At 31.0% G+C, this 26,109-nt stretch overlaps 1 protein-coding gene across 2 annotated transcripts in view; it reads right to left on the reverse strand.

The window, feature by feature from the left end:
* Positions 1-3,697: 3,697 nt before the first annotated feature.
* Positions 3,698-26,109, reverse strand: part of LOC108915895 (far upstream element-binding protein 1) — a 49,585-nt gene continuing 27,173 nt past the window's right edge. For both annotated transcript variants that reach the window (XM_018722048.2, XM_018722047.2), the window contains 8 exons: positions 22,740-23,203; positions 21,285-21,452; positions 18,269-18,536; positions 17,956-18,176; positions 14,243-14,674; positions 6,626-6,740; positions 6,397-6,533; positions 3,698-3,936 (listed from right to left, as the gene is read on the reverse strand). In XM_018722048.2, coding sequence (XP_018577564.1) covers positions 6,409-6,533; positions 6,626-6,740; positions 14,243-14,674; positions 17,956-18,176; positions 18,269-18,536; positions 21,285-21,452; positions 22,740-23,203 — 1,793 coding nt within the window. In that variant the 3' untranslated portion in view covers positions 3,698-3,936; positions 6,397-6,408. The remainder of the gene's footprint in view (positions 3,937-6,396; positions 6,534-6,625; positions 6,741-14,242; positions 14,675-17,955; positions 18,177-18,268; positions 18,537-21,284; positions 21,453-22,739; positions 23,204-26,109) is intronic.

Below are 26,109 nucleotides of genomic sequence, written 5' to 3' on the forward strand. Positions count from 1 at the left end.
GTCATTACCGTCAACTTTGCGCGTATTCCGTAAACATGAATGAACATCCAAGGTACAAAGGAAAAGTAATGACTGAAAAGTAATATAATAGTCTGGTCAAATTAGACCAAAAAATAAGAGTGAAGGTACATAAATTTACAACAAGCTGAAAGTGAGTAAAATTGTTTAAAACATAATTAAAAATAACATATTAAAATTCCTCATCGTTCCGGTACTCGGAAAAAAATTTACTCGAGGTCAAAGGTCAAAAAAATGGGTTTTTCGCGATTTTCAGCTAAACGGTAAGTTTTATCATAAAATTACTTCAGACAAAAATTGTAGATCATAAAATTATCTATAAAAATGTGTCAATACTTTTTTCCTAAGAGCCACCGTTTCTGATATATAACGATTCAAAAAGTTGTAATCGTCATAATATGCATAAGTATGCCACATATATACATCTCTGAAGCTGTAATATAAGTAAAAATATTTTTCCATCGGTGATTGCAACTTATACTTAAAATATAAAATATACATAAGTATAACTATGAGAATATCAGTTCACTTTGAACGAACTAAGAAATGTTTGCAAAAATACAACTTTAGATTACAGGACGATTAAGGTACCTACGACTAAAACTTAAGTATGGTGATAAACTTATTATCACTGAAAAATCTGTAGCATCAACATTTATAGCTTAAGAGACAATCATGATATTTTGAATCAAGTCTGGTACGAAAAAAAAAATGAATAAAAAAGAAGAACGATTCAGAATCCTAGAAGCAGCTGCAGCTATCATTCGCAAAGATATTCAATCCGCAGTGTTTGATAATTCTAACTACCCTCCACCAGGTCGCATGTTTGAAGATTTAAACAATGAAATCCCAGAGTCGTCGACATATTTTTTGGAACGAGTGATTTTAAAGAATAAACGATTAAATTTAGATCATTTAAAATTAATATGCACAAATATTTGCCATAGTATTATGACTGCTGTTCGACCAAGGTCGAATCGTTATATCTCAGAAACGGTGGCTCTTAGGAAAAAAGTATTGATACATTTTTTATATATAATTTTATGATCTACAATTTTTGTCTGAGGTAATTTTATGATAAAACTTACCATTTAGCTGAAAATCGCGAAAAACCCATTTTTTTGACCTTTGACCTCAAGTAAATTTTTTTCCGAGTACCGGAACGATGAGGAATTTTAATGTTATTTTTAATTATGTTTTGAACAACTTTACTCACTTTCAGCTTGTTCTAAATTTATGTATCTTTGAATATGACAACTATCAAGAAGTTCAGTGTATGATAGCGAGACGTTGCCTTGTCAAATTGAAGATTATGACAGAACATCTATACTGTTCGTTTTGCAAAGAGATCCTTTAAATTTTTGTTTCAAATTGCTATTATATTGCATTAGATCACGAAAAACTTATTTAATATTAATTACTATTACATATGTTTTCAACTGGAATAATTTTATAGTCTATAATCGAGCTATTCATATATAGCACGTCAGTTGAAGCGTTAAATACAGCGTACAGTGTTACCAGATTTCCTTTCATTGGATTAGATGTTTGTTTAAATTTGTCAAAACGTTATATATTCATTCCATTATCTCAATAATTACATTGTAAGTGTATATTTTTATTGTTTTAAAATGTTCAGTAATATTTAATTCTTTAATTACAATTTTATTTTCCCGATCCTAACCATTTTTAAGAGAAATATTCACGTTTGATTAAAGTTTTTTCCCCAACTTCCATAAGAGCTTGTGTCTAAGAGCATAATTTTTAATATCATTTTTCAAAACAACTACATTGGCAATCGATCTGATATTTTTACACGAGGCAGTTTGCATATTTATTAACAGATTTCAGTTGCTTTGAAAACTTTCTTACCATTTTTTTTTCGGTATCGAACCTCCTTAAAAGAAAAAGCTCAAAATCAATTTGGCGAACACATATATTCTGGTTTCAGCAACGATTTTCCTAAATTTATCATACTTATGTTTGCCAAAACTATTGATACAGCTGCATTTAAGCATGTTAATGTTTACCAAATTAGGGGTTTACAAAAATTCTCTGAGGGTACAGAGATTACTATCTTTGTCCTTGTTATTCTTAAGGTTTCAAAGAAAGAGAATGGTATGACTAGATCACTATGAGTTAATTTTATTATGTTCAAATCAAACTTCACTATATTGTCTAACTCCAAGTAACAATTACATATTTGTTTAATAGATAATCTTAAGATAATCAGATGGAAACTGAAAAACCGAATTTGAAAAACTGACGATACATTTATCTCTGCAATAATTTTAGCAGTCACATATAAAAGGAGTACGTCGTAAATGTATTTTTAAAATTGTAAACTAATGCGCTTTTTATAGGAAAGGAATGACATTTAAAAATTTAATCAAATAAATAATGATAAGAGAAACACTTCCCTGATCTCAACCTGTACTCTAGAACTAGAAACATCTCATTGTTTAAAAAACTGAACATTAGTAATAAAGATGATTTGGAACCTAACAAAAGTAAGAAAATATGATAACGTAAAGTACCAGGGATTAATTATATCTCTATTATAAAGTGCAAAAAGAACACCTGTAATATTTTCAGAATATCTATATGAATATAAATGTAAGTGTGAATATAAGCAGATATGGGGAGAGGTTGCACGTTCCTTTAATGTTTGGTAGGGCATTAAAATATATAATTATGTGGTGAACTTATGTTTAAAAATATTAAAGAAACCTTTAGAAATAAATTGGATAAGACATACACATATACAACATCAGTGTCAATTATGTCACACTAAGAACTAATACCAGTACCCTTGAAGATAATAAGCACATAATATAACGATAAATTGTGATATAAAATTAAGAAGAACGTCAATATATAACAACACAAATAGAAAAATGCAATTATAGAACTTGTAATAAAATATAAATATAGTAATAAAAAAATCTTGCAATTATAAAAAATGACTAGGATAACAGTGGACATTCTGATAAATATACTTTACCTTGATTGTAGTGAGGAATCTGCAAATATAACAAAAACAACAAACACAAGTAGTGTCAAGGTTATTTTTAATCAAAATTATACAATTGCAGTCTAACTGCCGTACATAGTAAATTACAATATAATCAGAAATAAAAACCAAATTACATATACTGCCGCAACAGACAAATAAGAAGTATTTCTTTCTATCGGGTTTCCGATGAAACCAACACAGTTTATATCCACAAATATTTAATATATTTGTAGATCATAAACTATTTTAAATATTATGATTAAAGAAAATAGTTATAAAATACGGAATGGATATTGCACGATTAAATGCAGATGGGTGTTAAACATTTTCTTCAAACATAGACGGATGAATAATGAGTCATGAAACCGATAGCGGTAATAACATACAAAGTCAATAATTTTTATTATAGTCTTACCAAACTGTAGCTCCTACCTCCAGAAAGTTGTCCACACATTTGTCTGACATTCCCTACAAATAATCTAACACACAAGTATTGTTTAACTTACAGACTATAAAAATTACGATATAATAATAGTGGTAAAGTTAAATGTCATATAATGTGAATAAAAACAGAAACAATCCAGAAAAAAATTGTTATATTAGCAAAAAACTTGAAGCTTAAAACTGTAAAAAATACAAGAGGGACAATAAAAACCTAATAAATAAATACTGAGTTCAAATATTTTATTGGAAGCAATTTCCAATGTTTTATAATATATATGAACAAAAATAGCTTATTTCTATTTAAATCTATTGTGGATTTCTTTAAACGAAGTTTTCTATAGGCTGGCACACCGCTGATAAAATATGGTTGCTTATAACTAAGACAGATGTTAAAATTTTCTTAATCAATAAGAAATCATTCTCCTGTGGATAGTTGAATTTGGAGCCATATTTAAAATCTGTAAATATATAAATCTGATATCTCCCTGCTTACACACCACCTGAAAAACTTAATGTCCTGTCTGCACAATCGCTTTTTAACAAATAAAATAATTATATTGTCTACATTGAAAATATGGTTTAACTCATATACAATATAACGAATATCAATTATACTTATTAAATTATACATTACCTCATATTTTTGATAACTGAAAATAAGTATATAAGCAAAATAGGTGATAAGTGTTTCAATGTCTGAAAAACCTCTAATATAGTTCAAGATGTTTTAACCAAATACTTTAAAAAATATCTATTTTTTAAACACACTATATACGAGGGTTGCCTTTTGTATTTTGGGAATGGATGATCCAGGTGATGCCATCTGACAACCGACGTCCCTATCGTAAAGTTCGACTTTACTTACTCAGTACTAATTGTGTTGTTCAGTGACTTGAAAAATTTATCTCGTCCGAAAAATGGAATTAAGGCGTGAACATTTCCGTGGGATTTTTTTTTTTACAAAATTCGATGTGGATTATCTCAACAATAGTGAATCAATGAACTTAATTCAACTTTTGCCGATGAAGCACTATCAAAAACCACTGTATATTGGTGGCATATGGAATGCAATCGTAGCCGTGGTTCGCTCACTGACAAATTTCGTGAAGGTCGTACAAAATTGGTAGTTCCACAAAACATTGATGCTGTATGTGAACTGATATTGCAACATCATCATGTAACTTTTCGTGAGATTGAGGGCATTACTGGGACCAGAATACATTCAATATTGCATGACCATTAGACCACCAAAAAAATTTGTTTGTGTTGGATCCCATATAATTTGACAAACACTCAAAAAAAGATTCCTTTCGATTGGTCGAAACAAATGCTCAAGAAATATGATCGCGTGCTTCAAAACACGCCTATGGCATCGTAAAAGGTAACGAATCATGGATTTATGCATATGAGCTCGAAAGTAAACAACAGTCGACTGTATGGGTTCAAGATGAGTCAAATCCAACAAAAGTTGTTCACGCACGAAGCATTTTTGGTGTCGCTTTTAAGCATGTTTTTTTTCAGAAAAACTGGACATATCGTAATTGTACAATTAGTGCAACATCGAAATGTCAATCCGGAATGGTACACAAACATTTGTCTGCCAGAAGTTTATAGAAAAATAAGAGAAATCGACCACCAAAGACGCAACATGCTCCACCAGAACAATGCGAGCTCTCACACATCGGCTCAAACGAGATTTTTTGTAAAGTGAAAAAGTCGATTTGATGAGCCATCCACCGTATAGTCCTGATTTGGCATCCAATGACTTTTTTTATTCCTATACATCAAAAATAAATTATGTGGTCAACATTTTTCGAAGCTTGAAGAAGCAGTTCAAAATGCATGTTTCGGAGCTACCTCTATCGAAATAGAAAAAGTGCTTCGAAAATTGGTCCAAGCGATCTTTTTCATTTTCGAAACTACAATAATTAAGGATGATTAATTTTAAATAAATTTAGTTTTTATTAATAAAAAAAAGTTCATTATAATTTTTAAAACAAAATGAATGACCAATTTTCGAAACAAAAGTAAAAAAACAACACTTGAGTGATCATTTTGGCACGTGTATTATTATTCAAACAGTGTTTTGACGTAGATACTACTTATCAGTTATCACACATATTATCGAATTAATAAAAACAAAATTGACAAATAACTAAATATACCTTGTACTTTAATCCACTCATATTTACAAGTATATTTCCTGGGTATTTAAGTATCACTTTGAGCATTGTTGCATAATTTTAAGAAGGTACACATTTATTTGACTAATTGATCAAAATATCTCAAAGGCAGTATTGAAGTATCCCGTATAAATATTTAATTAAACTTATATGACTTTTGCCACACTGGACAAAATGCCTAAATTAATCCACTTCGTTAATAACTTTATTATTTAACACGAGATATAACTAGTTACCCGGGAACAAAAAATCTATTATGTAGTTAAAACATCTCAATCAATATCAGAGAAGAAAAAATACATCTAAAGACCCAAAATATTAATACAAAAAATTTACTTTACTTAAGAGTTGCACTTAAGATTGAAAATAATTTATTTAGTTCTCTATTTATCAAGAAATAATGTATTTTATAATAGGTTCATTTCCTCCTTCATTCTGATGTTTATAAAAAATAGTTATAATGTGCTGACAGAACATTAAAAATGTTATCACTACAATGAAAACAATTTATAAAAATACCAGTATGCATTTGAAATTAGTAAATGCTCCTGAAATACAAAAGAAACACAAAAAAACAAGTATAAAATAAAATATAGGCAACATATACAATGTGTATCATTTTCTGTAATGCAATAAATAGGCAGAAAAATATTGTTTTCCAAAGTAGATAATCATAAGCAAATATATAAGATGTAGATAAATTATAAGAATAGGGATTAAACAATAAATACTCACGTAACACCAATTTTAATTATCCTGTGAGTTTGGGGGGGCACCTCCTTGTTGACCACCATACCCATAGGCTGGAAAACCATAACCTCCTTGTGCTACACCACCTGGCACGGGTGCTTGCGGTTGGCCACCATAATAACCTGCACATAAGAAAAATTTTAAGAATATTTAACAAGTTAACTAATTAATGATGATTATGATCAAAATTAAAAAATAAGTAAATGAAACGCACCAGCGGGAGGTTGATATGCACCGTAAGGTTGTTGGTAACTACCTGCAGGTGCTTGTCCTGGAGCCGCTGTTGGTGTGCCTGCGGGTGCACCTGCTCCTGGTTGTGACACGCTTCCCTAAAACAAATCGAATTTGCATTAAATATATTAAAAATAACATTGTATTGTGTGGTTTTTAAGATATGGATCTGAAAACTGACTATAATTTTATTGGATGATAAACAGTGTACAAAAGTATCGTATGAAAAAATTTCGAAAACCACCTGACAGAGAAGTTTTTTATTTTTATATTTTATGCCTAATCAATAATTTTTTTAAAAGCTTTTAAATCGCATAAGAACATGAACATACTGATTATAGATAGTACATGTGTATTTATCATACTTTTGCTGCTGGCACTTCTATAGATCAGTCATATTCAACCCTTTTGTGGGTTTGGGGTTTACACAACATGGGTTTTATGAACTCCTTGGTTTATTTTCTACTTTTTACTGCATTTTAATAAAAGTTTGTTTTTAAAATATTTTTTTTTACTTTTCATTTATTTACACTTTTTTATAAATATTTCTCAATCTATCCATTTCAAGTAACGCCTCTGCTACTAATCGTTGAGGAGTGCCCTCATGAGAAGACAATCCTGACCGCAATATCAGGTTGTTTCTATCATTTTAGTGTATTGTCGTCAGAACTGAATAAGCATGCAAAATTTCAAAATTGTAAGTTTAGAGGAAGTGGTTCAAGTTTGGCTTGCAAGATTTGAACTAAACATAAAAACAAACAAACAAACAAACATGCATGCATGTGAAGTTAAATGAAAGCTTGAAATAAATATATGGTGAACATTTAGTATTTTTGATAATCAAAATGCTTTTTTAGCTGTTACAATATGATACAGTTAAAAAGAACACTAGTCAACACTTTATATGAATTAAAATTTGGCACACATTTACTATTTTTAGGAAACAAAAATATTTCTTGTGCATATTTCCATCAAATTATTTCTTAAGAAAAAACAATTAATAAATTTAAAGGATCCCGCAACTATCCTTATGGAAAACCGGTCCCGGTACAAAACTTTACCGAATGAGTCCCTCAATGTGTCAATCAAAAAAAGTCCATGGGACTTAGGTCTGAAAAACTACTATTCTGAAGCTACAGCCTTCAGAAGTTATTGAATCCACATGCTCGATGACCATCAAGTCCAATGATTTAGGCCGGTGTCCCATGCATCCGAAATCCGATGTACGATATCCGAAAATATTTTAATTCGTACGAATGATAATATTATAATTCACATGCATCCGAAATTAATCTCATAGAAATCAAGTATAGAACCATGGAATTTATTACAAGATGAAGGTGAAACATTTTCAAATGACAACCATAGGTATATATTATAGAAAATATACGTAATATTATATTTTCTACATTCGACATTATAATATAACATTTATTTGACTGTAAATATATCAAACAACAATCATAGTATGTTAAAAACTTAAAAAGTGAGGTTAATAAACATACGATTTCGGATAAAAGTTAAAATTATTTCTACTTTTTCCGACGTCGCATGAATTTTAAAAATTTCGGATGAAAATGAGCGGTAAAAATTTGAATGTATATTAACCAATAGAAACACTTTCGGACCTTCGTATCGTCGGAATTCGGATGCATGGGATACCGGCCTTACAGGGGAGTAAAAGCAAATATTTCTTTATAAAGTGACCAAGCTGGCTATTTCTTAATGTATTTTCGTGTACTGAATGTGAATCCGTGGTCACGTACTGCTTGAGCGATATCTTATGTTTTGCTTGCTGAATACTTATCCGTCATCAGCATATCTGCAGCATTCCTCAGTCTTCAGAAAATAGCTGAAGCACCTTCAGAAAACTTGACTTGATGGTCATCGAGCACATGGATTCGATAACTTCAGAAGGCTATAGCTTCAAAACAGTAGTTTTTCACCTAGATCCCATAGACTTTTTAGATCAACATATTGAGGACTATCAGTCAACAAATTTTCGTACCATTCGACTGGGACCGGTTTTCCATAAGGATAGTTGCGGGGTCCTTTTTCAAAAATCGATAAATACAAAAGTTTCTTCTATGATGTATACTGTGGCGTCAGTTTACGCAAAATTATAATGTAGTTCCTAAGAAGAACCATTTGTGCTGCATTTGATGTTTTACTGAAGTTATTCCAACAAATTTTAAGTTAATGGTTGCTGCATTAAATAAGATCGCTTCTTATTTTTTTTTGTGAATAATTTTTTGCAAAAGGGGAAATATAAAAGAGGATATACGTTGAAGCTTCTGATTCAAAACTATTTTTCTAGCAACTCTAAAGATAAATCATAGTCGCCATAAACAACTCCAGCATACAATTCATCTCGTATATTTACATTACAGTTTCATTGCAATTAAATCCAGTATAGTGTAGAACTGCATTAAGCAACTGCTACCACTATTGGCAACTGTTGGCACTACCAACTTCATCTCAGAATACAAAATTATGTACAGCATGTACTTTAATTTGATTGTCAAAGTTCTACAACGTCAATTCCAACTCCTTACAAAGGTATAATAAGGTGAAGACGACCTGTTGATTCTTTAAAAATCATCTAAACTGGTTAAAGCATCATTAACAAATTTGGTACATGTTTTTGGCTATTAATAATGAAGTATAACATATTAATTGCCAAGAAGAACACATGAAAGAAATTTGTGATATTCATCTTCACATACAAATAAATGTTTCTAAACTGCTGTTTTACATTATGAATTTATTCATGAATTAATTCATGAAGTTGCTTCGTGAAAAAATGGCCAAGTGTAATGTACCAAATTTGATGTTAAATAACTTCATGAATTTATTCATGAAGTTCTTTACGAATTAGAACATGTTCTAATTTTCGCGAATTTCAGAAGCACCAACCCTCAGCCTTAGATCACTAATGAGGTTATGTTATTGACATATGTAAATAATTGTGTGACGTCGTACTAGTTTTGTGTGTTACTGATTTTCTGCTTACAAAAAATAATATTTGTGTCAAAACGGTATCTGTTGAATTATTATAACTAGTTTTTCAATAGATCTGAGTTTATGAATTCCATTATTACAAACACTCTAGTTTTTCAACATACATAGAGTTTATGTATTCCATTATATCCATTATCAATAAAATCCACTAAAGAACTAGTTCCAAGAGAGAGTGAATTAATGGGTGTCCCAAAATTCACGGAAGATTTGAATTTTGCATCATTTGTACGGTAATTAAACAAAAAAGACAGTGTGACAGCTCACAGTTCAAGAGTAATTAAAAATGAAGCGCTACATAAAAGTATGCATTTTCATTGTTGAGCAATATTTTAAAAATAATGGTTTGGCGCTCAGTTCCCAATTTTCCCACAGAATAATTCCAAGAGACTGGACTTAGCAGAGCGAAGAGAGTTCGTTGAATGGATTATGCAACAAGTGGATGCTGATTTTTCGAACAAAATTATCTTCAACTATGAGGCCCATTTGGCTTCGTTAAGAGATAAAATTGTCGCATTTGGGGTACAGAGAATCCATGAGTGATTGTTGAGAAACAAATGCATCCGTGTGTCATTGTTTCGTGTAGATTTAGGGCTGGAGGCATCATCGGATCATTCTTCTTCGAAAATATGGCGACGTAATAATCCAGTTTTTTGTGCCTAAATTGCAAGATATGGATGCAGACGGCATGTCGTTTCAACAAGACGGTACCACATGCCATACAGCCCGAGAAACAATTCAATTACTGCACGAGTCATTGCCTGGTCGAGTAATTCCCCGATTTGGTGATAAAGAGTAGACTGCCCAGATCATGTGATTTAGGTCGGCTTGTTCATTTCTCAGTTTAAACTACGTTCAGCTGAACTCCAGTTAACTGTGAACTACCGTTCAAAAAAGCTTGCTTTGCACAAGTACAGTTCAACACCGGGTCACTTGAACTTAGAAATGTTATATATTTATGAAGTTGCCACTACTGCAAGCATGCACAATTTGCATATTTTTTGACATGCTCTGCTATTAATGTCATTGTTCACGTCACGTTGACGTTACTTATTGTTTATGTTGTCAGTGTTAGTAGTAAAAGTTAAATTAAGGATAGGTTAAAACTATTGTATCAGATTATTTAATAATTTAAAAGTGCAATAAAGTATGTAAACAAAAAAAAATAGATTAACAGCTTTGAAGCAGATGCTTTGGTACTTTTTAGTGTGGTGTTGATTTCCCATATTGTTAAATACCAATAAATACTTCGTTCTTGGTAGTTCAAAAGAACTTAAAATTGGCAAGTAATAACAACAACAAATGTTCAAATAATTTCAGCAAAAATGAGGAAAGAATATTATTAGATGTTGTATATAAATACAAGGAAATAAGAGAATGTAAGAAAACTGTTCCGTTTGTCCACCCTTTGTGCATATAAGTTTAAGAATTTTCTTTACTATAATATATTTTTTTTTTTTTGGTCATGGGTTTAATTTTCTGGGGGGTCATTAAAATATTACAAATAATATTATTAAAATATACTACATTTTTAATCATACATGCAAATACGAGTTCCTCAACTTTTGTTCACTTTTAATTTGGTTGGATTTGTGACTTTGCCAAGTTCCTTATCCTTGCCCCGCTTACCATGCTGCGATGAGCGGCACGGCTCGACAGTGGCGAAAAAGTGATGTACGCCAGAGAGAGAGTCCATACGACACGCGAAAGAACACATATAAAAAACCCGTGGTGCCGGTCACGAAAAGTGAAAGCATTTTTCAAGTTTTTTCCCATTACCTGCCAACAATTGGTGAGTCCTGTTTACAAATTATTATTTTTTCATTACCTATTTACTTGTATTCATATGGTTGCGTACTCTCGGCCAATGTAGCATAGGAGGGCAATTTATCGGCACCTTGCATAAGGGTGTAGTGATGCTACAAAAACAAATACGGTAATTAACCAAAAAAAAAAAAATAGAAATATGGGTAGACTTTACTTTTAATGCTCTGTGTGGAGAAACATTTAGGGATACAAAGACATTAAAAAACAAATATGAGAATTTGAAGAAATGCAAAAAACAAGGTGATACCTGATCTAAATAAATATTTTTTAAATCTATTAATCATTTATTCACTACTCTACTAACAGTATTCTCCTGAATACCATGACAATCTCTAGAAACTTTTAAAAAACAACCAGCTGCCAAGAATCTTAATGTCACTAAAACCATATCTGCTGCAGATAAACTATGAATTCTAAAAAAAATACCATATTATATAACATTCAAAATATATGACACCAACTGAGACGTTCGATTGGATATCCTCCGATATTTCATTGATTAAAAACCTAACAGTATTTTCGATTTTATACCGTTCTCGAAATTCATCTTCTGTCCACATATCAAAATTATTTCTTCTTGTCTATATAAATTCTTTGTGCTCCTCAGTTTTTAAACAAATCCATTAATTCCAAAAAATCTTCGTCGTCGGTTATATTTTCATAATTTTTTGCTATTTTCAAAACAAATTGCAACAAATAAATAAGTATTCACTATACAGACAATAACAGCTAGGTAGCAGTCACAATTTTTAAGGTTAGCTTTTGTTTGACTGGCTCTTAAACTGCGGCTAACAGTGGTTTATTTTGACGGGAGGTTAACGGTAGTTCAAATGCTGAACAACTCATGTACAAGCGGGTCAGGTATGTTGAACGAAGTTCAGCGTTCAACGAGGTTTAAACTGGCAATGAACAAGTGGCCCTTAATGGTGCTGAACATTTTTCTTTAGGGATTTTCGAAGTCTAAGGTTTATACCAATAAGCCTGCGACTATCCATGCCTTAAAGGAGGGAATTGAGCCCTGTATCAACGAAATTCAGCCGTATTTATGCGTCATGCAAAATTTTGACAAAAAAATGCGTATGTGCCAACAAAGCCGTAAAGGCCATTTACCCAATATGCTATTCCATACATAACCTATACTATATACTTTATGAAATAAAAAATTTACAATTTTTAATTAAAAACCTGCGTTTTCCATCAAAATTACTTCTTGTGTGACTTTTAGACACCCTTTAGTTCAGTCAAAGGAACTAGAATTCCTACCTCTATGTAGAATATACTACTCTGATTTTTGTTTCATACTTTATGTTTAGACTAGGTGGTATCTGTTTTGGTTTGGGTGAATCGTATATCCACGGAGATTTTTGGCTTTGTGGCTTTCAAATATCACTAGAAATGAAAATTTTTCTATGCGCATAAAAAAAAATCACAAAAGAAATGATTAAATTAATAAATCAATTATAAAAAAATCAATAATATTTTATTCATACTTAATAACTTTTAAAACCTGCTTTAAAAAATTTGATTTGATTGAATATTCACAAAGTTATTCTAATTGTTTATAAGTACAAAAATTCAACCAACGTTTAAACAAGCGCCAGAAATCTCCTAATTGACGGATTCGAATTTTTCAAAAAGCGTTTGAAAGATTGAGAGCCCTTCTATATGTAATTAAATTTTCAAGTATCTAAGGGACTTGGATTTTGCTGTGCAAAATTTTGAAAATTTGCAAATTTTTTTCAAAATCTGGATTGCAAAATTATTGTGGAAAATCTATCGAACCAATTTTGATGAAATTTGGTATAATGATTCTACATATCATGAAGTTTTCTTGAGCCAAGTATGAAGGTCATATACCCAATTTAAAGACCCCAAAAAAATTCCCTAGAAAGTAGTTTTTAACCCCATTTTTGGCAATTTTTTGGATTTTTACAATAATAATCATGATTCATTCGATTTGTAACTAGTCATATTTATAAAAAATTTAATTACATAAATTTTTTTCCTCTTCCATTTTCGCCTAAAATCAACTCTTGAAAAGATACATAATTAAATAGGAAGAAAAATATGACATTTTTCGAATTTTTTTAACATCGTACTGCCAAAAGTTAAGCCCGTTTTTTATGCACATACAAAAATTTTCGTTTCTAGTGATATGTGAAAGCCAAAAAGCCAAAAATATCCGTGGATATACGATTCACCCAAATATGGACTTTTTAAACAGATACCGTCTGGACTAGTTCTATTTTTTAAGTAAGTAACCTACAACTAGTTATATTTCTTAAATAGCCACTTTTAGTGCTTAAGACATATTCATAAAAAAGCTCATTAATATAACAGATGTAGCACAGTTGCAGTTACATACAAATACTGAACACATCGTCATTATTAGTCAAATATAACTTACAAGTCATGTATCATATTTTTAATTTTAAATGTCTATCTTAGCATTTACTCGATATTGGGATGTAATTCTATGCCAGACGGGGCATATAGTACATGGATTAGTTGTTTCCATCAATATTATTAGTTACAAATGTTTTCTTTAAAGAAAACTTGTTTCTCAATGTTCAGATCAATATCTCGAAAATGACCTTAGTTACTGACAAAAATCAAAATAAAAATTGTAACCTTGTAGCAAATGTTAAGTTTCGTTAAATTATAAATGTCTTATATTCCAGAGTTACCTAGTTGCATTAATTTTAGAACGCCCTGAATATCAGCTCAAAATATATGAAAATTAAAAATAACTAACCTTATTTTTCATTTGTGCTTCAATTGCTTCTGCTTCCTTGTGTTTTCCTATACTCCTGTAGTATTCAGCCCACTGAGCACTATAGTCCGGTTGGCCACCATTGGCTGGTGCTGCTGCTGAAGCAGGATTAGGAGCAACTGCTGCTGGACCTGGGGCTTGAGGAGCAGCTGCACCACTAGGATTACCACCTTTTGCTTTAGCCTGCTGCTCAATCATCTCTGCTTCTCGATGCATACCTAGAGACCTATAATATTCTGCCCACTGAAGAGAGTAGTCTGGCTGACCTGTACTAGGATTAACTTGTACTTGTCCGGATTGAGCAGGTGCAGGTTCATTGCTTTGTGGTTGACCACTACCCCATTGCTGTTGATAGTTAGGGACACCCCAACCACCTTGCGGGTTATAGCCTTGAGGTGCCATTCCTGGGTATGCCTTAAAAACAAATATTATATTTAGATAATAGAAAGCAAAAATGAAACAAAATTAAAAATTAACATCAATTACTATACATTGTGCCTATGCTCAGGTGAATATTTATTGTTTTACATATTAAACAAAAAAGAATTTTCATTGAAAAGGGTATAAAATTTTGCACTTTTGAACTTTTGGTACCATTCAGATATGAATTGAGAAACTATAATAGCATTGTTTTAATAAATCAGGACTTCTCAGAATGTTTATGTACCACAAAATACAAAAAAAATAAGAAACTGCACTGATAAACAATTGCTGCCTGCGCCACCCATTGTTTATAAAAATTGAGACAAATGAGTGTCATAATTGACCATTTTAGAAATGTGTAAAATAGCTGTGTTAATTCAAAATCAAACATAAAGTAGTTAAATATGAATGGACACTGTCTGTTTGCGGATGAACTCAGATGACATGTCTGGTTTTCCCAGAAATTTCTCATCTCAATTATTATCGTAACCAAACCCAGCACACAATATCATATGTCGCATGTGTAGAGTCAGCCATTCCTCAAAAGTCTTCATTTTTCTGAAGGTTTTTAGCGATTTTCTGAAGACTGAAGGGTGATGGAGCAAAACTGACCACGGATTCGTGTTCAGGAGACAAAAATACAGCAGAAATCATATGTCACATGTAAAGTATAGATACCCTTTTTTTGTAGGCCTGTGTAGTAAATCCACCCCTTGCCTTTTTATCCCCTCCACCCTCCTCAAAGGGGAAAAGGCAAAATGTGATAAATAAGCGTGAAAATAGTTAATATAGAGTTCATAGTACATTATTAAGAAAATATTAGTTTGCCAGTGACGAATCTTTCCAAAAATGCTGTTAATAAGTGATGGTAGTTTCACTATTAAGGGCTGGTTGGGGGACACTAGGGGGACTGGGGGGAGTCCGTTTAGGGTGGAAAGCTTAGTTTTTTTAGTAGATACTACAGGAACTTATTTTGAACATTTTCATTCAAATTAAATTTAGACCAAAAACCGGCCTTATCGACCCTCCTCCTTTGTCGCCAAATATCAACCAACTATAAATTTTTTATGCCCCTTAGTAAGTCCATTTGGCACTTCTTATTATCTGTTTACAGAAACATTCTTGCAATTTAAAGATCATTGTTTAATAGAAATTAATTAAATAGAGAGCATCAGCTTCAGATTATTTCATTTCTGAAGAAAATGAACAATTTTAAATTAAAGCTGAATAAGAATTAGTACAGTTGGGCCGGTGATTCTTTACGTACCTACAGGTCATTAAGAGTAATTGTATGAGCGAAGATTAAAAAACGAATTCAAATGACTAAATGTGTTCATGAAAAAGAAAGAAGAAATAATAATTATTTACATTTGTATAACGAAAATTTATTTTGTAATTTTTTGCATCATATCACTAAAATTGTACTGAAAAGTTATTTGGAAATTAATAAAGAATCTTGGACAGAATGGACATAACCTCAATTACACAGGTCAACATTTGATCTAGGGACAATCGGCAGAAGTGACTATGGGATATAGGAGTTTTTTGGGTCGCTGATCACGAATCCGAGGTCGGTTAAGCTCCACCACATCAGGTTCAAGGTGATTTGAAGGTCAAATCAAGAAATGACCTCCAAAAATCTGAAAAAATTCATTCTTGTTTTAGAGGTCACTGAACCCGAATCCGAGGTTTGTTCACCCTACGATACACAGAGGTCATTCAAGGTCATTTCAAGGCCATTCATGAAGTATTTTGGATAGAAAAGTTAAAATCAGTCTGAAAAATCTGACAAAATTCGTCTCGACGTCAATTTTAAATAAAATGTAAAAATGGTAAGATTTGCAATTTTTATGTGTTAGCCTTTGTCAAGGGTGATATTAGTACCAGAATACAATATATTTTCTGGAAATATTACATTTTTTAACAATTTCGATATGCCAAATATGTTATTTTTTGTATTAATAACATTTAGATATATTTTTTATTTTCAATAAATTATTAATAACTAGCTTTTTACTTGACATTGCTGATATAATTTAATGTTAGCTGGGACATGTAGTCCAAAGAGTAGTTGTTCCCACAATATCATCAGTTAATAATCATGTATAGCCAAGATAAGTAGATACACATACCGGCTATTAAGTTTTAAGAATGATTTTATTGCGGCAAAGTATGTGGCGCTATCTATGTACAGTCAACAGAACTATGTAGTGGGAAGCCTTCGGAGCAACTGAACAAAATTTCATCAGTATACGTGGATCTACCATGAAGTTATAACATTTTTGATAGTTGTCATGGAAACGCATATTGACAGCGTACAGCAATCAAGTTCTGTTTTAAAGCCAGTAACACAGGCCACAGAAACGTATCAACTGTTAAAAACGGCGTATGGTGAGGAGTGTGTGTATCATGTGCAACTGTGTTCCTGTGGTTCGGGAGGTTTCGTGATGGCCATCACTCGTACATGGTCTGCCAACATTTTGATGGTTGATCGACGATAAGACGTCAGCGCAGAGCATACAGCTTCAGTGTTTCCATTGGTTTGGCTTGTGCGGTGATGCCTCGTCCTCTCGTCATCATGTACGCTGTCTCAGCTATCGCAAAACCTTACGAACCACAGGAACACAGTTGGATGTAATAGACACTCCTCACCGTACGCCATCTGTAACAGTTGATACGTTTCCGTGGCTGCTTTGCCAGCTTTAAAACAGAACTTGTTTGCTGTACGCTGTTCAACATGTGTTTCCATGACAACTATCAAAACCTCGCTTCACACAAAACATTATAACTTCATGGTAGATACACGTATATTGATGAAATTTTGTTCGGTTGCTCCAAAGGCTTTCCCATACGTGGTTCCGTTGACTGCATATAAATAGTGCCACACACTTCACCACAATAAAATCATCCTTAAAACTTAATAGCTGGACTGTGTATTTTTTGAATACTTAAAATTTTTGATATCGTAGAACATCGTCTGACTTCAGTTCATAGTATTTTTTATATAAAATTTTTAAAATTTACTTGATTCAACTATATATATTTAAAATAAAGTAGAAATATAAGAACCAATAATTAAATGCATATTTTTTAAAAGAGAATTTGGTCATCGCCAAATTCCAATAAAATTAAAATAATTCTACTAAAATAATGTAGATGTAGTGAAGATACTTGTCATAATGTTTAAACTAAATCACAGTCTATATTTATTTACATTTGGAATTTCAAAGGCAAATTTGTTATCCTTGGAGTTAAAATAACATATAACTTACCGTTGGCATGTTATTAGTCATTGGTGGACCACCTCCTCCAGTAGTAACAAAATTTAATGGCATTTGTACTTTTTCACTAATGATTCTCTTTGCTGTTTCTATTTGATCTAAGTCACCTTTAATTGTGAAAGTCTTTTCGTTGGAATTTTGATTCTGAGACCGTCTGTCAAGTTCACAATATGCACCGGATTGTTGATTGATCTGCTTTATGGTTTCACCCCCTGAAGAGAAAGGTATTATTCAGCATAGAAATGAAGAAAAAATTAAGGTGTTATAGAATGTCTTATTGTTACATATGCAATGACTAATTTACCTCTCCCTATAATAACTCCACACTTATTACTAGGCACAGTGAATGAAACTTCTTGTGGCGGCTGTTGGGGACCTCTCCTATCATCCCACTGATTATTACCACCTCCGTAATCTTGTCCTCCATTTCTATTTCCTCTATCGAACCTATCACCACCCCCACCTCGGCCTCCTCTGCCGCCACCGCGCATACCTCCACCAGGGCGACCGCCACCATCGCCACTGTCCCTTTGATGAACGCTATCTATGAGTTCCTCTATCCTTTGCCTTGCCTGTAAATAAAATTCTGTTTTATTGTACCTTAAATTATTTCACAAAAACAATTTTATCTCTGTCATTACTGAAAAACAAAAACTATTCAGATTATTTAAAATATACTGGGAGTTTAACCTAATTGTGTTTTATATTAATAGATGATACAAAACATGGTATGAAGAAAAAATTTATAATTCCAGAAAAAAAAAAGATAAAGGGCGGTCAAAATCGCATGCATAAAATGCAGTTTGGGCAATATCTCAGATAACACATATAGATAGAGATGGGAACATTCCCAAACTATGAAAATTCCTGGAAAGTTTCCATTGAAAATTCCGGAAATTTTCTGAAATTTTCAAAAATTTTTTTTGGATTTGGTATTGCGTTCTACATACCATCAACTTTCCAAAAAGACCAAATACTTATACATTTTTGTTTAAATTGGTATAAATATTTGAAAAATATAAATTATATTAATCATCGGTTAATAAAAATTACATGCTGCGGGTTGCGGTGCAGTATACTATACAGTATACAAAATGCTATTTATCTTTATTTTTTAACAAATAAATAGTAAATACATTAAATAATTATACTAGTTTTAAAATGTAATTGTACTTTGGTTCAACTACCAAAATTTATTTTAAATTTGAAAAGGAGGCAATTTATGAGTCTTGTATTGCTCTCTATTATGTAGATNATTATACTAGTTTTAAAATGTAATTGTACTTTGGTTCAACTACCAAAATTTATTTTAAATTTGAAAAGGAGGCAATTTATGAGTCTTGTATTGCTCTCTATTATGTAGATTGTAGACTTAACAAAGATTAAAATAAGTAAGTGTAAGTGTTTTCTAACTTATTTGGATAATATGGTCTTCTGGTATTCCGAATTAACCGTAAAACCGAAATTAACTAACGATTTTTTGAGGTTGTATTCACAGAAGTTAGAAGTAAAATTGGCTCCAAGTATACAAATTGTTAGAAATATTCCCGGAAAATTTCTGATGGAAATTTTTCCAGAAACTTTCTAGGGAAAATTTCTCAGGCTTCGATTATTTCTTCCCAGAAAATTTCCGTTTTGGAAACTTTCCGGGATGGAAAATTTCCCATTGCCCATCTCTACATATAGACAATTAAATTTAAATTTGATACCTACAACCACAGTTTCTTAACCCTTTCACTGTTCCAGAGATATTTATTCGCTACAAATTTATAGGACTCAAACTGCTCCAGACGAATTAATTCGCTGATTGAGGAGCGTAGTGATAGATGCTTTATAATAAAATATTAATAACAAAACTATTACAATTATTTTGAAACGTTTAAACATATTTTAATTTAATTTAACACAACATAATGTAAAAATATAAGTTAGTCTAACTGCTTCATGTTCAGACGTATTGCGCAGCGAAAGGGTTAAAAGCAAATATTCTAGAGAATTTGGAGATTCTAGAATTTTGATCTCTTTAGGAATACAATAGGAAAGCTTTTCCAAATTTTTTCAAATCATGCTGCAGATTAATATCAACATTTTTTAATATTACTTTTGAAACTATTGAACAATATAAAGCATTTAAGAGCATTAAGGAGAAATTTGGAAAATATTTAACATTTTCAAGAGAATATTTGTTTCACAAGAATTTTCATTATTTTGAAAAAATATTTTGTTTCTTAATTTCATAACAATTCTCAATTTTCTAAATTTTTGTCAGTACCTCTCACATAAATTTGAAATATTTATGTGAGGTATGATTTTTTTTAAATATGTGAAATTTTTGGCTAAATTCTCATAACATTAATTTATTTTGACAAAATTTTGATTTCTGTATGAAAATAAAATCAATAATTAAAAAAATGTTCAATGTCTATTTTTTCAAATCTTTTTGCAATATGTTAAAAACCTATGCATCAAAACTATAAAAGCCAAAAAATGTTATTACTCTTGTCAAATGATACTCCAGTCGAATTAGAGTTTGAACGTAAAAAAATTATTACTAAACATTTGATTGCTCTTTATGACGGGGAATGGTATGTAGAATGACAATATCAAAAAAGTAACTCGAAAGAAGGGATGCCAAGTTGGCAAATTGCAAATAAGTTGCAAAATGATGTGTTTTTTTTCATTTGTTTTACTGCCCATAAAAATCTAGACGACCTATCGGGAAATTAGTCATTTTATATTGTAGACAAGTAAAATACCTACAATTTAAGGTATATAAAATCATATTTCACCAATATGTTAACTGTAAAATAAAGGTCGGACGCAGAAATATCAGTTTTTGGAAAATTAATTTCATTCGTTTTTTGCAAATGTTTGATAACTAAAAGTTAATTTTAGAAGTTAATATTGTAGATATAGGTTCTAGATGATCCAAAGAAATGTATCGAAAAAGAAAAATAAGTTGAAATTAAGTAGCCCTTTACAACTAACTAGTAGGATGTGCAAAACCGCGTTTTTGCATTAAATGGAGTTGATTTTATTTATTTAAAAAAATTCCAGATATATAAAATTCCCCGATAATTTTACGTTTTCCAAATTAGGATACACCTTGAAATATGTAAAAAAAAATACTTGCAACGTTGCCATTTTGTAAATCTATTGTAGTAATGTCCACAAATTTGTCTTGTTTTTCACACTTAAAATAGACAAAAAAATATTTGTTCATATCTTTTAGTATTCAATATTCATATCTTTTACAAATCTTATACAAATTTCTGTATGCGGGCCCATTATAAATGCATATAATTTTTAAATACACCTACCTGTTCCACCTGTTTTGGGTTTCCAGAAAGGAAGCAGCGTCTGTCACCTGGCCCTTCATCTCTAGCCTGTTGGAATTGAACCCGAGCTCCAGTTTCCGCTTGAATTTTCTTAATCATGTCTCCTCCTTTTCCAATTACAACACCTACGGCTGCTCTTGGCACTAAAACCTTTAACAAAAAAATATATATATTAAAATAAAATGAGGAAAGCTACATGTTAATTGTTCATTAAGTAGCTTAACAAACTTCAAGGGTGAATATTTGGGTGATTTTAAACCGAAAAGGTGATGAAATTTAACAAAAAAAAATCTATTTCTAAAATATTTCTGAAGATTTTTTATGCAGAACGCTGAAACTTAAATTAATGATTTGTCTAATTAAAACCAAAAATTGAAAACGACAGAAATTCAAAGCCTCTGGATATTTTGAAAATTCAATCACTTTATATAACTTCTTGTAGAGTTTACAAGAAAAAGAGATAACTTCTATTTTATTTGAAAAACAGATAATCCATTCCCAATTCAACACTTTTCTTAATTTTCATTAACATATTGCCAAAACTTCATACGATGTAACGATGCAAACAACTAGAACTATTCGTTTTTCGAATAAGATCATAAGATTTTTTTGGTATAAATACATAACAAGTTCAAAAAAATCAATAAAGTAGAAATTTTGCATTATGTTAAAGGAAGCAGGGGAAACAGTCTCTGAGGTTCTTAGTGAAAATGACTTCCGGTATCTCTACTGCTGATACATGTATTTATATCCAAACGCAGTAGATTATTATCTTTAATTAGATATATCATTAATTTAATTCATTATCCTTTATCAAATGTCTCCACAAATATTTTAGAAGGTGATATTTTCTTAATTTCACTACTTTGTAACACAAAAACTATGGATTTGCAGACTCATGTTTACATAACCTTTTAGATTTAAAATCATTCAAAGAATCACCTCTTGAAGTTTGTCAATGTTCTTAATTAACACCCTGTTATCTAAAATATGGCGTCAAACTGAAACAGCAGATAGGAAATGTAATTTTAAACCAAAGGTTTTCTATAAATATGGATTTGAAAACATAGTAAACAGGTTATAAGGTGATAAAATATACATATATTTTTTAATAACTCCCAAATAGCTGATTAGAAGAAATTTGACACGTTTATATTATTGACTGCACTACTTCATGGAGGAATTTTTTTCCATCCATAGCCTTCTTGATTTTCAGAACTAAGGTTAAGTTAACATTAGCGATGTGACAGTCACGCTTGACTGTGATTAGTTTTAAGTTAATTTTAAAAAATACTTTAAAAAATAAAAAAATAAACTTCCCACAAAAAAAAAACAAAAAAAAAAATAAAAACGACCATTATTAACTGGCTATTTGGAATTTAAACATTTTGTATCTTTATTTTGATAAGAAATGATTACAAGAAATATTACACATACCTCTGAATCATTACCTCCACCACCAAAATCATTGTACTGATCTTGTTGTCTGTTATCATTTCTTCCACCACCACGTCTATTGAAATTTTTCATTTCCTTTTCTGCAATTAAATCATATACCAATTGCTTAGCATATTCTACTTTCTGTGGGTCTCCCGTAATCAATAATGGTTTTTCATGCTCTTGATTTGGTCCATCTTGTATAACAACCATTTTCGCTCCACTTTTTTCCTGCAACTGTTTTATTGTTTCCCCCCCTTTGCCTATTATTAAACCAACTTTTGGACCCGGTATCATTATTTCCAAGGTATTACGTCCTCCTGGACCACCAGGTCCTCCAAGACCTGGTCCACCTGGACCACCTGGGCCACCTGGGCCACCTGGGCCACCTGGTCCACCAGGACCACTAGGACCTCCTGGTCCGCCAGGTCCACCACCCATATTAGGGTTCATGTTGTTCATTCCTAAAAAAATAAATATACTGGATAAAGTCCATGACTACATACTATAAACAGTTTTTAAATTCATCATACAGCTTCAAATTAGGTTTAAAATAGACAATAATACTGAAAATACTATCTCTGTAATATTAAACATTTTGGACAATTTGACAAAAAGAACATGTTCATGGAATAAATTTCCTTGGTTTCTACAAAAAATGCAGAATTTCAAAACCTAAGTTGTATACAGGATGATGTTAGCTATCCCCTTATTTGGATATTTTTTAATTTTTTGAGTCAGAATCCATTAAATTTGCGAAGTGATGCAGAATTTTGTGAGAAATTCATTACTATTTTCAAAATTAAACTATATTTTCAGGTTCCTAAATTATCCGGAAGGAAACAGGGGAAACGAGATATAATTAACTTTATGTAAAATTTAATATACAGGGTAGGAAAGTACCGATGGTATCTGAAGTTACGTGAGAGCGATAAAGTAAGCCATAGAAATCCATGCGATAGAGAAGGATGGCTATAATGAAGGCCTCTCATAGTCACCGCCCGTTTCGCCCTTCCACAAATAAGATCCACTTCTTATTTGTGGAAGGGCGAAATGGGCGTTGACTATTAGACGTCTTCATTATAGCCATCCTTGTCTATCACATGGATTTCTATGGCTTACTTTATCGCTCTCACGTAACTTCTGATAGACCATCGGTACTCTCCTACACTGTATGTACTTGTTACCATTTCCAAATAAGATATAATATAAACTTACTTTTTTTTTAAACAGGATTATTTTTCAAAATATTTAATATTTTATTCAAAAAGTGGAAAACTATACTAGGCAATTAAACATCATATATTGTTGATACTCTAGTTCGATTTTTTTACTGCAAATATTTTCTTATTAAATTGAGATTAAGTTTAATTTTAATAAAACTTGTTTTTCATTGGTATTCCAGAGACAAAGAGGGGATTAATTTTTTTATATATATCATTTTCTAATTTATAAAAAAAAGTATCAGTAAAACAAATCATATTTAAAAAAAATAACTGTGAGCCTTCAACCACCTGTAACATAAAAAAAATGCAATATTGTTTTATATCTCAAAATCCAACTTAGAAATTAAACTTCTGATAATTTTATTGAATTCTATTTACAATTATAAAATTATTGGTCAATCCACGTCCTCACTATTTCCGTAACATTGATGGTTTCAGAAAAAACTTTATAAACACCGATTTTTTTTCAGGAACCTGAAGGAATTATCTAATTTGCGAAATAGTAAGAAACTTCTCACAAAATTTTGTGCTAATTTTACCGATCTTGTAGCTCTAAAATCAGAAATTTTGGGAAAATGCTTATAAGTAATTTTCTGATGCAGTTATTACTTTTGAAGGGTTGGGTATTTGGAAGTATCTATTCCAATCTATTTAAATTCTATTCTTTTGCTAAATATGTGGTTTTCTAAACAATTTTTATGATTTAAATCAATTTATCTACTACAATTTCCTTACTAGAAGTCAACCCTATTGAGATATGGCTTCCAAATGTTTTTTTGTAGAACTGGTGAAAATTAAAGTGATCATATTTTGTTAATCAAATATGGGAGACCATTTTTTATGGGATGATTTTTATGCTCACATAGAAAACTTTCATGATAAAAAAATTTTGTACGAATTTGCCAAATAGAAAATTAAAATAGATGTTGCTGCTTCTGAGATCTCAAAAAGAGTTGCACATGTTTGTGTGAAATGCGTTTTTTTGCATTAAAAACTTTGATAAAAGAACAGCTGATTATGAAAAAAATATATATTTGCAACCCTTTTTATTTTACAAATTGCTTCCGAAATTTTTTCATGATTGAAATTCTCTTTATGGGCCTAGAAATTATCCCCTAAAAAATGGGAAGAATGCTACCTATATTATCAAAATATGACCACTTTAATTTTCACGAGCCACCTCTGCATTATAAGGATTATATCTCATTAGGTGCTAACATTTGAATAGAGGTAAGTTAATCTAAATTGTAAAATATAGTAAATATTGCTAAAAATGTAGAAAAAAGATCAGGTTGGATTAGACTAGAAACCCCAAATACCCCAAACAAAATTTATTGAAATATCTTAATAACGTTCATAATTTTTCAAGGAAACAGAATTGTGTTAAAATAACTTTATCTTGATTTATTTTTCTTCTTGTATTATATTGAGAACTATAATTTTTCACAGAAATACTGAAATGTGGTTGCGAGGGACATATTTTCAATAAATTCTGCCAATTTTTGTTTCTATTGTTTAACATGAAAAAAAAAAACGTAACATTACAACCATTAATTTCCAAAACGCAACCTTTAAAAATCATTTTGATCATCCATGAAAAATTCGATCCTGGTACAAAGTTATAAGTTGTTTTGTAATGGAGTTTGCTCAAAAATTATGTAGCATTTTATCACTTCACTCTCTTCTGCAATGAAAGTTAATGCAAATCTTATAAGCAATTTAGCTAAAAACTTATATAAATTTTTACTTGATTTCAAAAATTTTAATTCAACTTGTGACTTACAAGAATATAGATGTTTTTATTACAGAAAACTTATTTTATTACAGAAAACTTGTCTTTTTCTAAATAAAAGGAGGAACAGTAGTACGAGGTTTTAGTTAAACTTCCTATTAATAGACGGCACAATTAAAAGGCATAGTTTAGCATGTCCCAGCTGTCCGCCAAATTAGTTTTAGTTTTACATTTTTTTATAATTTTCAGTTAAATAATGATTTCATACAAAAATAAAACAATACAGAGCAAGTTGTCACATTGTTCCATGTTCTATAAATATCTAAAAAGGTGGCAAACACCCCATTGTCATATACAGAGCCTTCATAAATGTTTACAAGCCAAGTGACCATCGATCTTAGGCAACCCAACA

This window comes from Anoplophora glabripennis, unplaced genomic scaffold (genome assembly GCF_000390285.2).
Source record: "Anoplophora glabripennis isolate ALB-LARVAE unplaced genomic scaffold, Agla_2.0 scaffold1254, whole genome shotgun sequence".
NCBI classification, from domain to species: Eukaryota; Metazoa; Arthropoda; class Insecta; order Coleoptera; family Cerambycidae; genus Anoplophora; species Anoplophora glabripennis.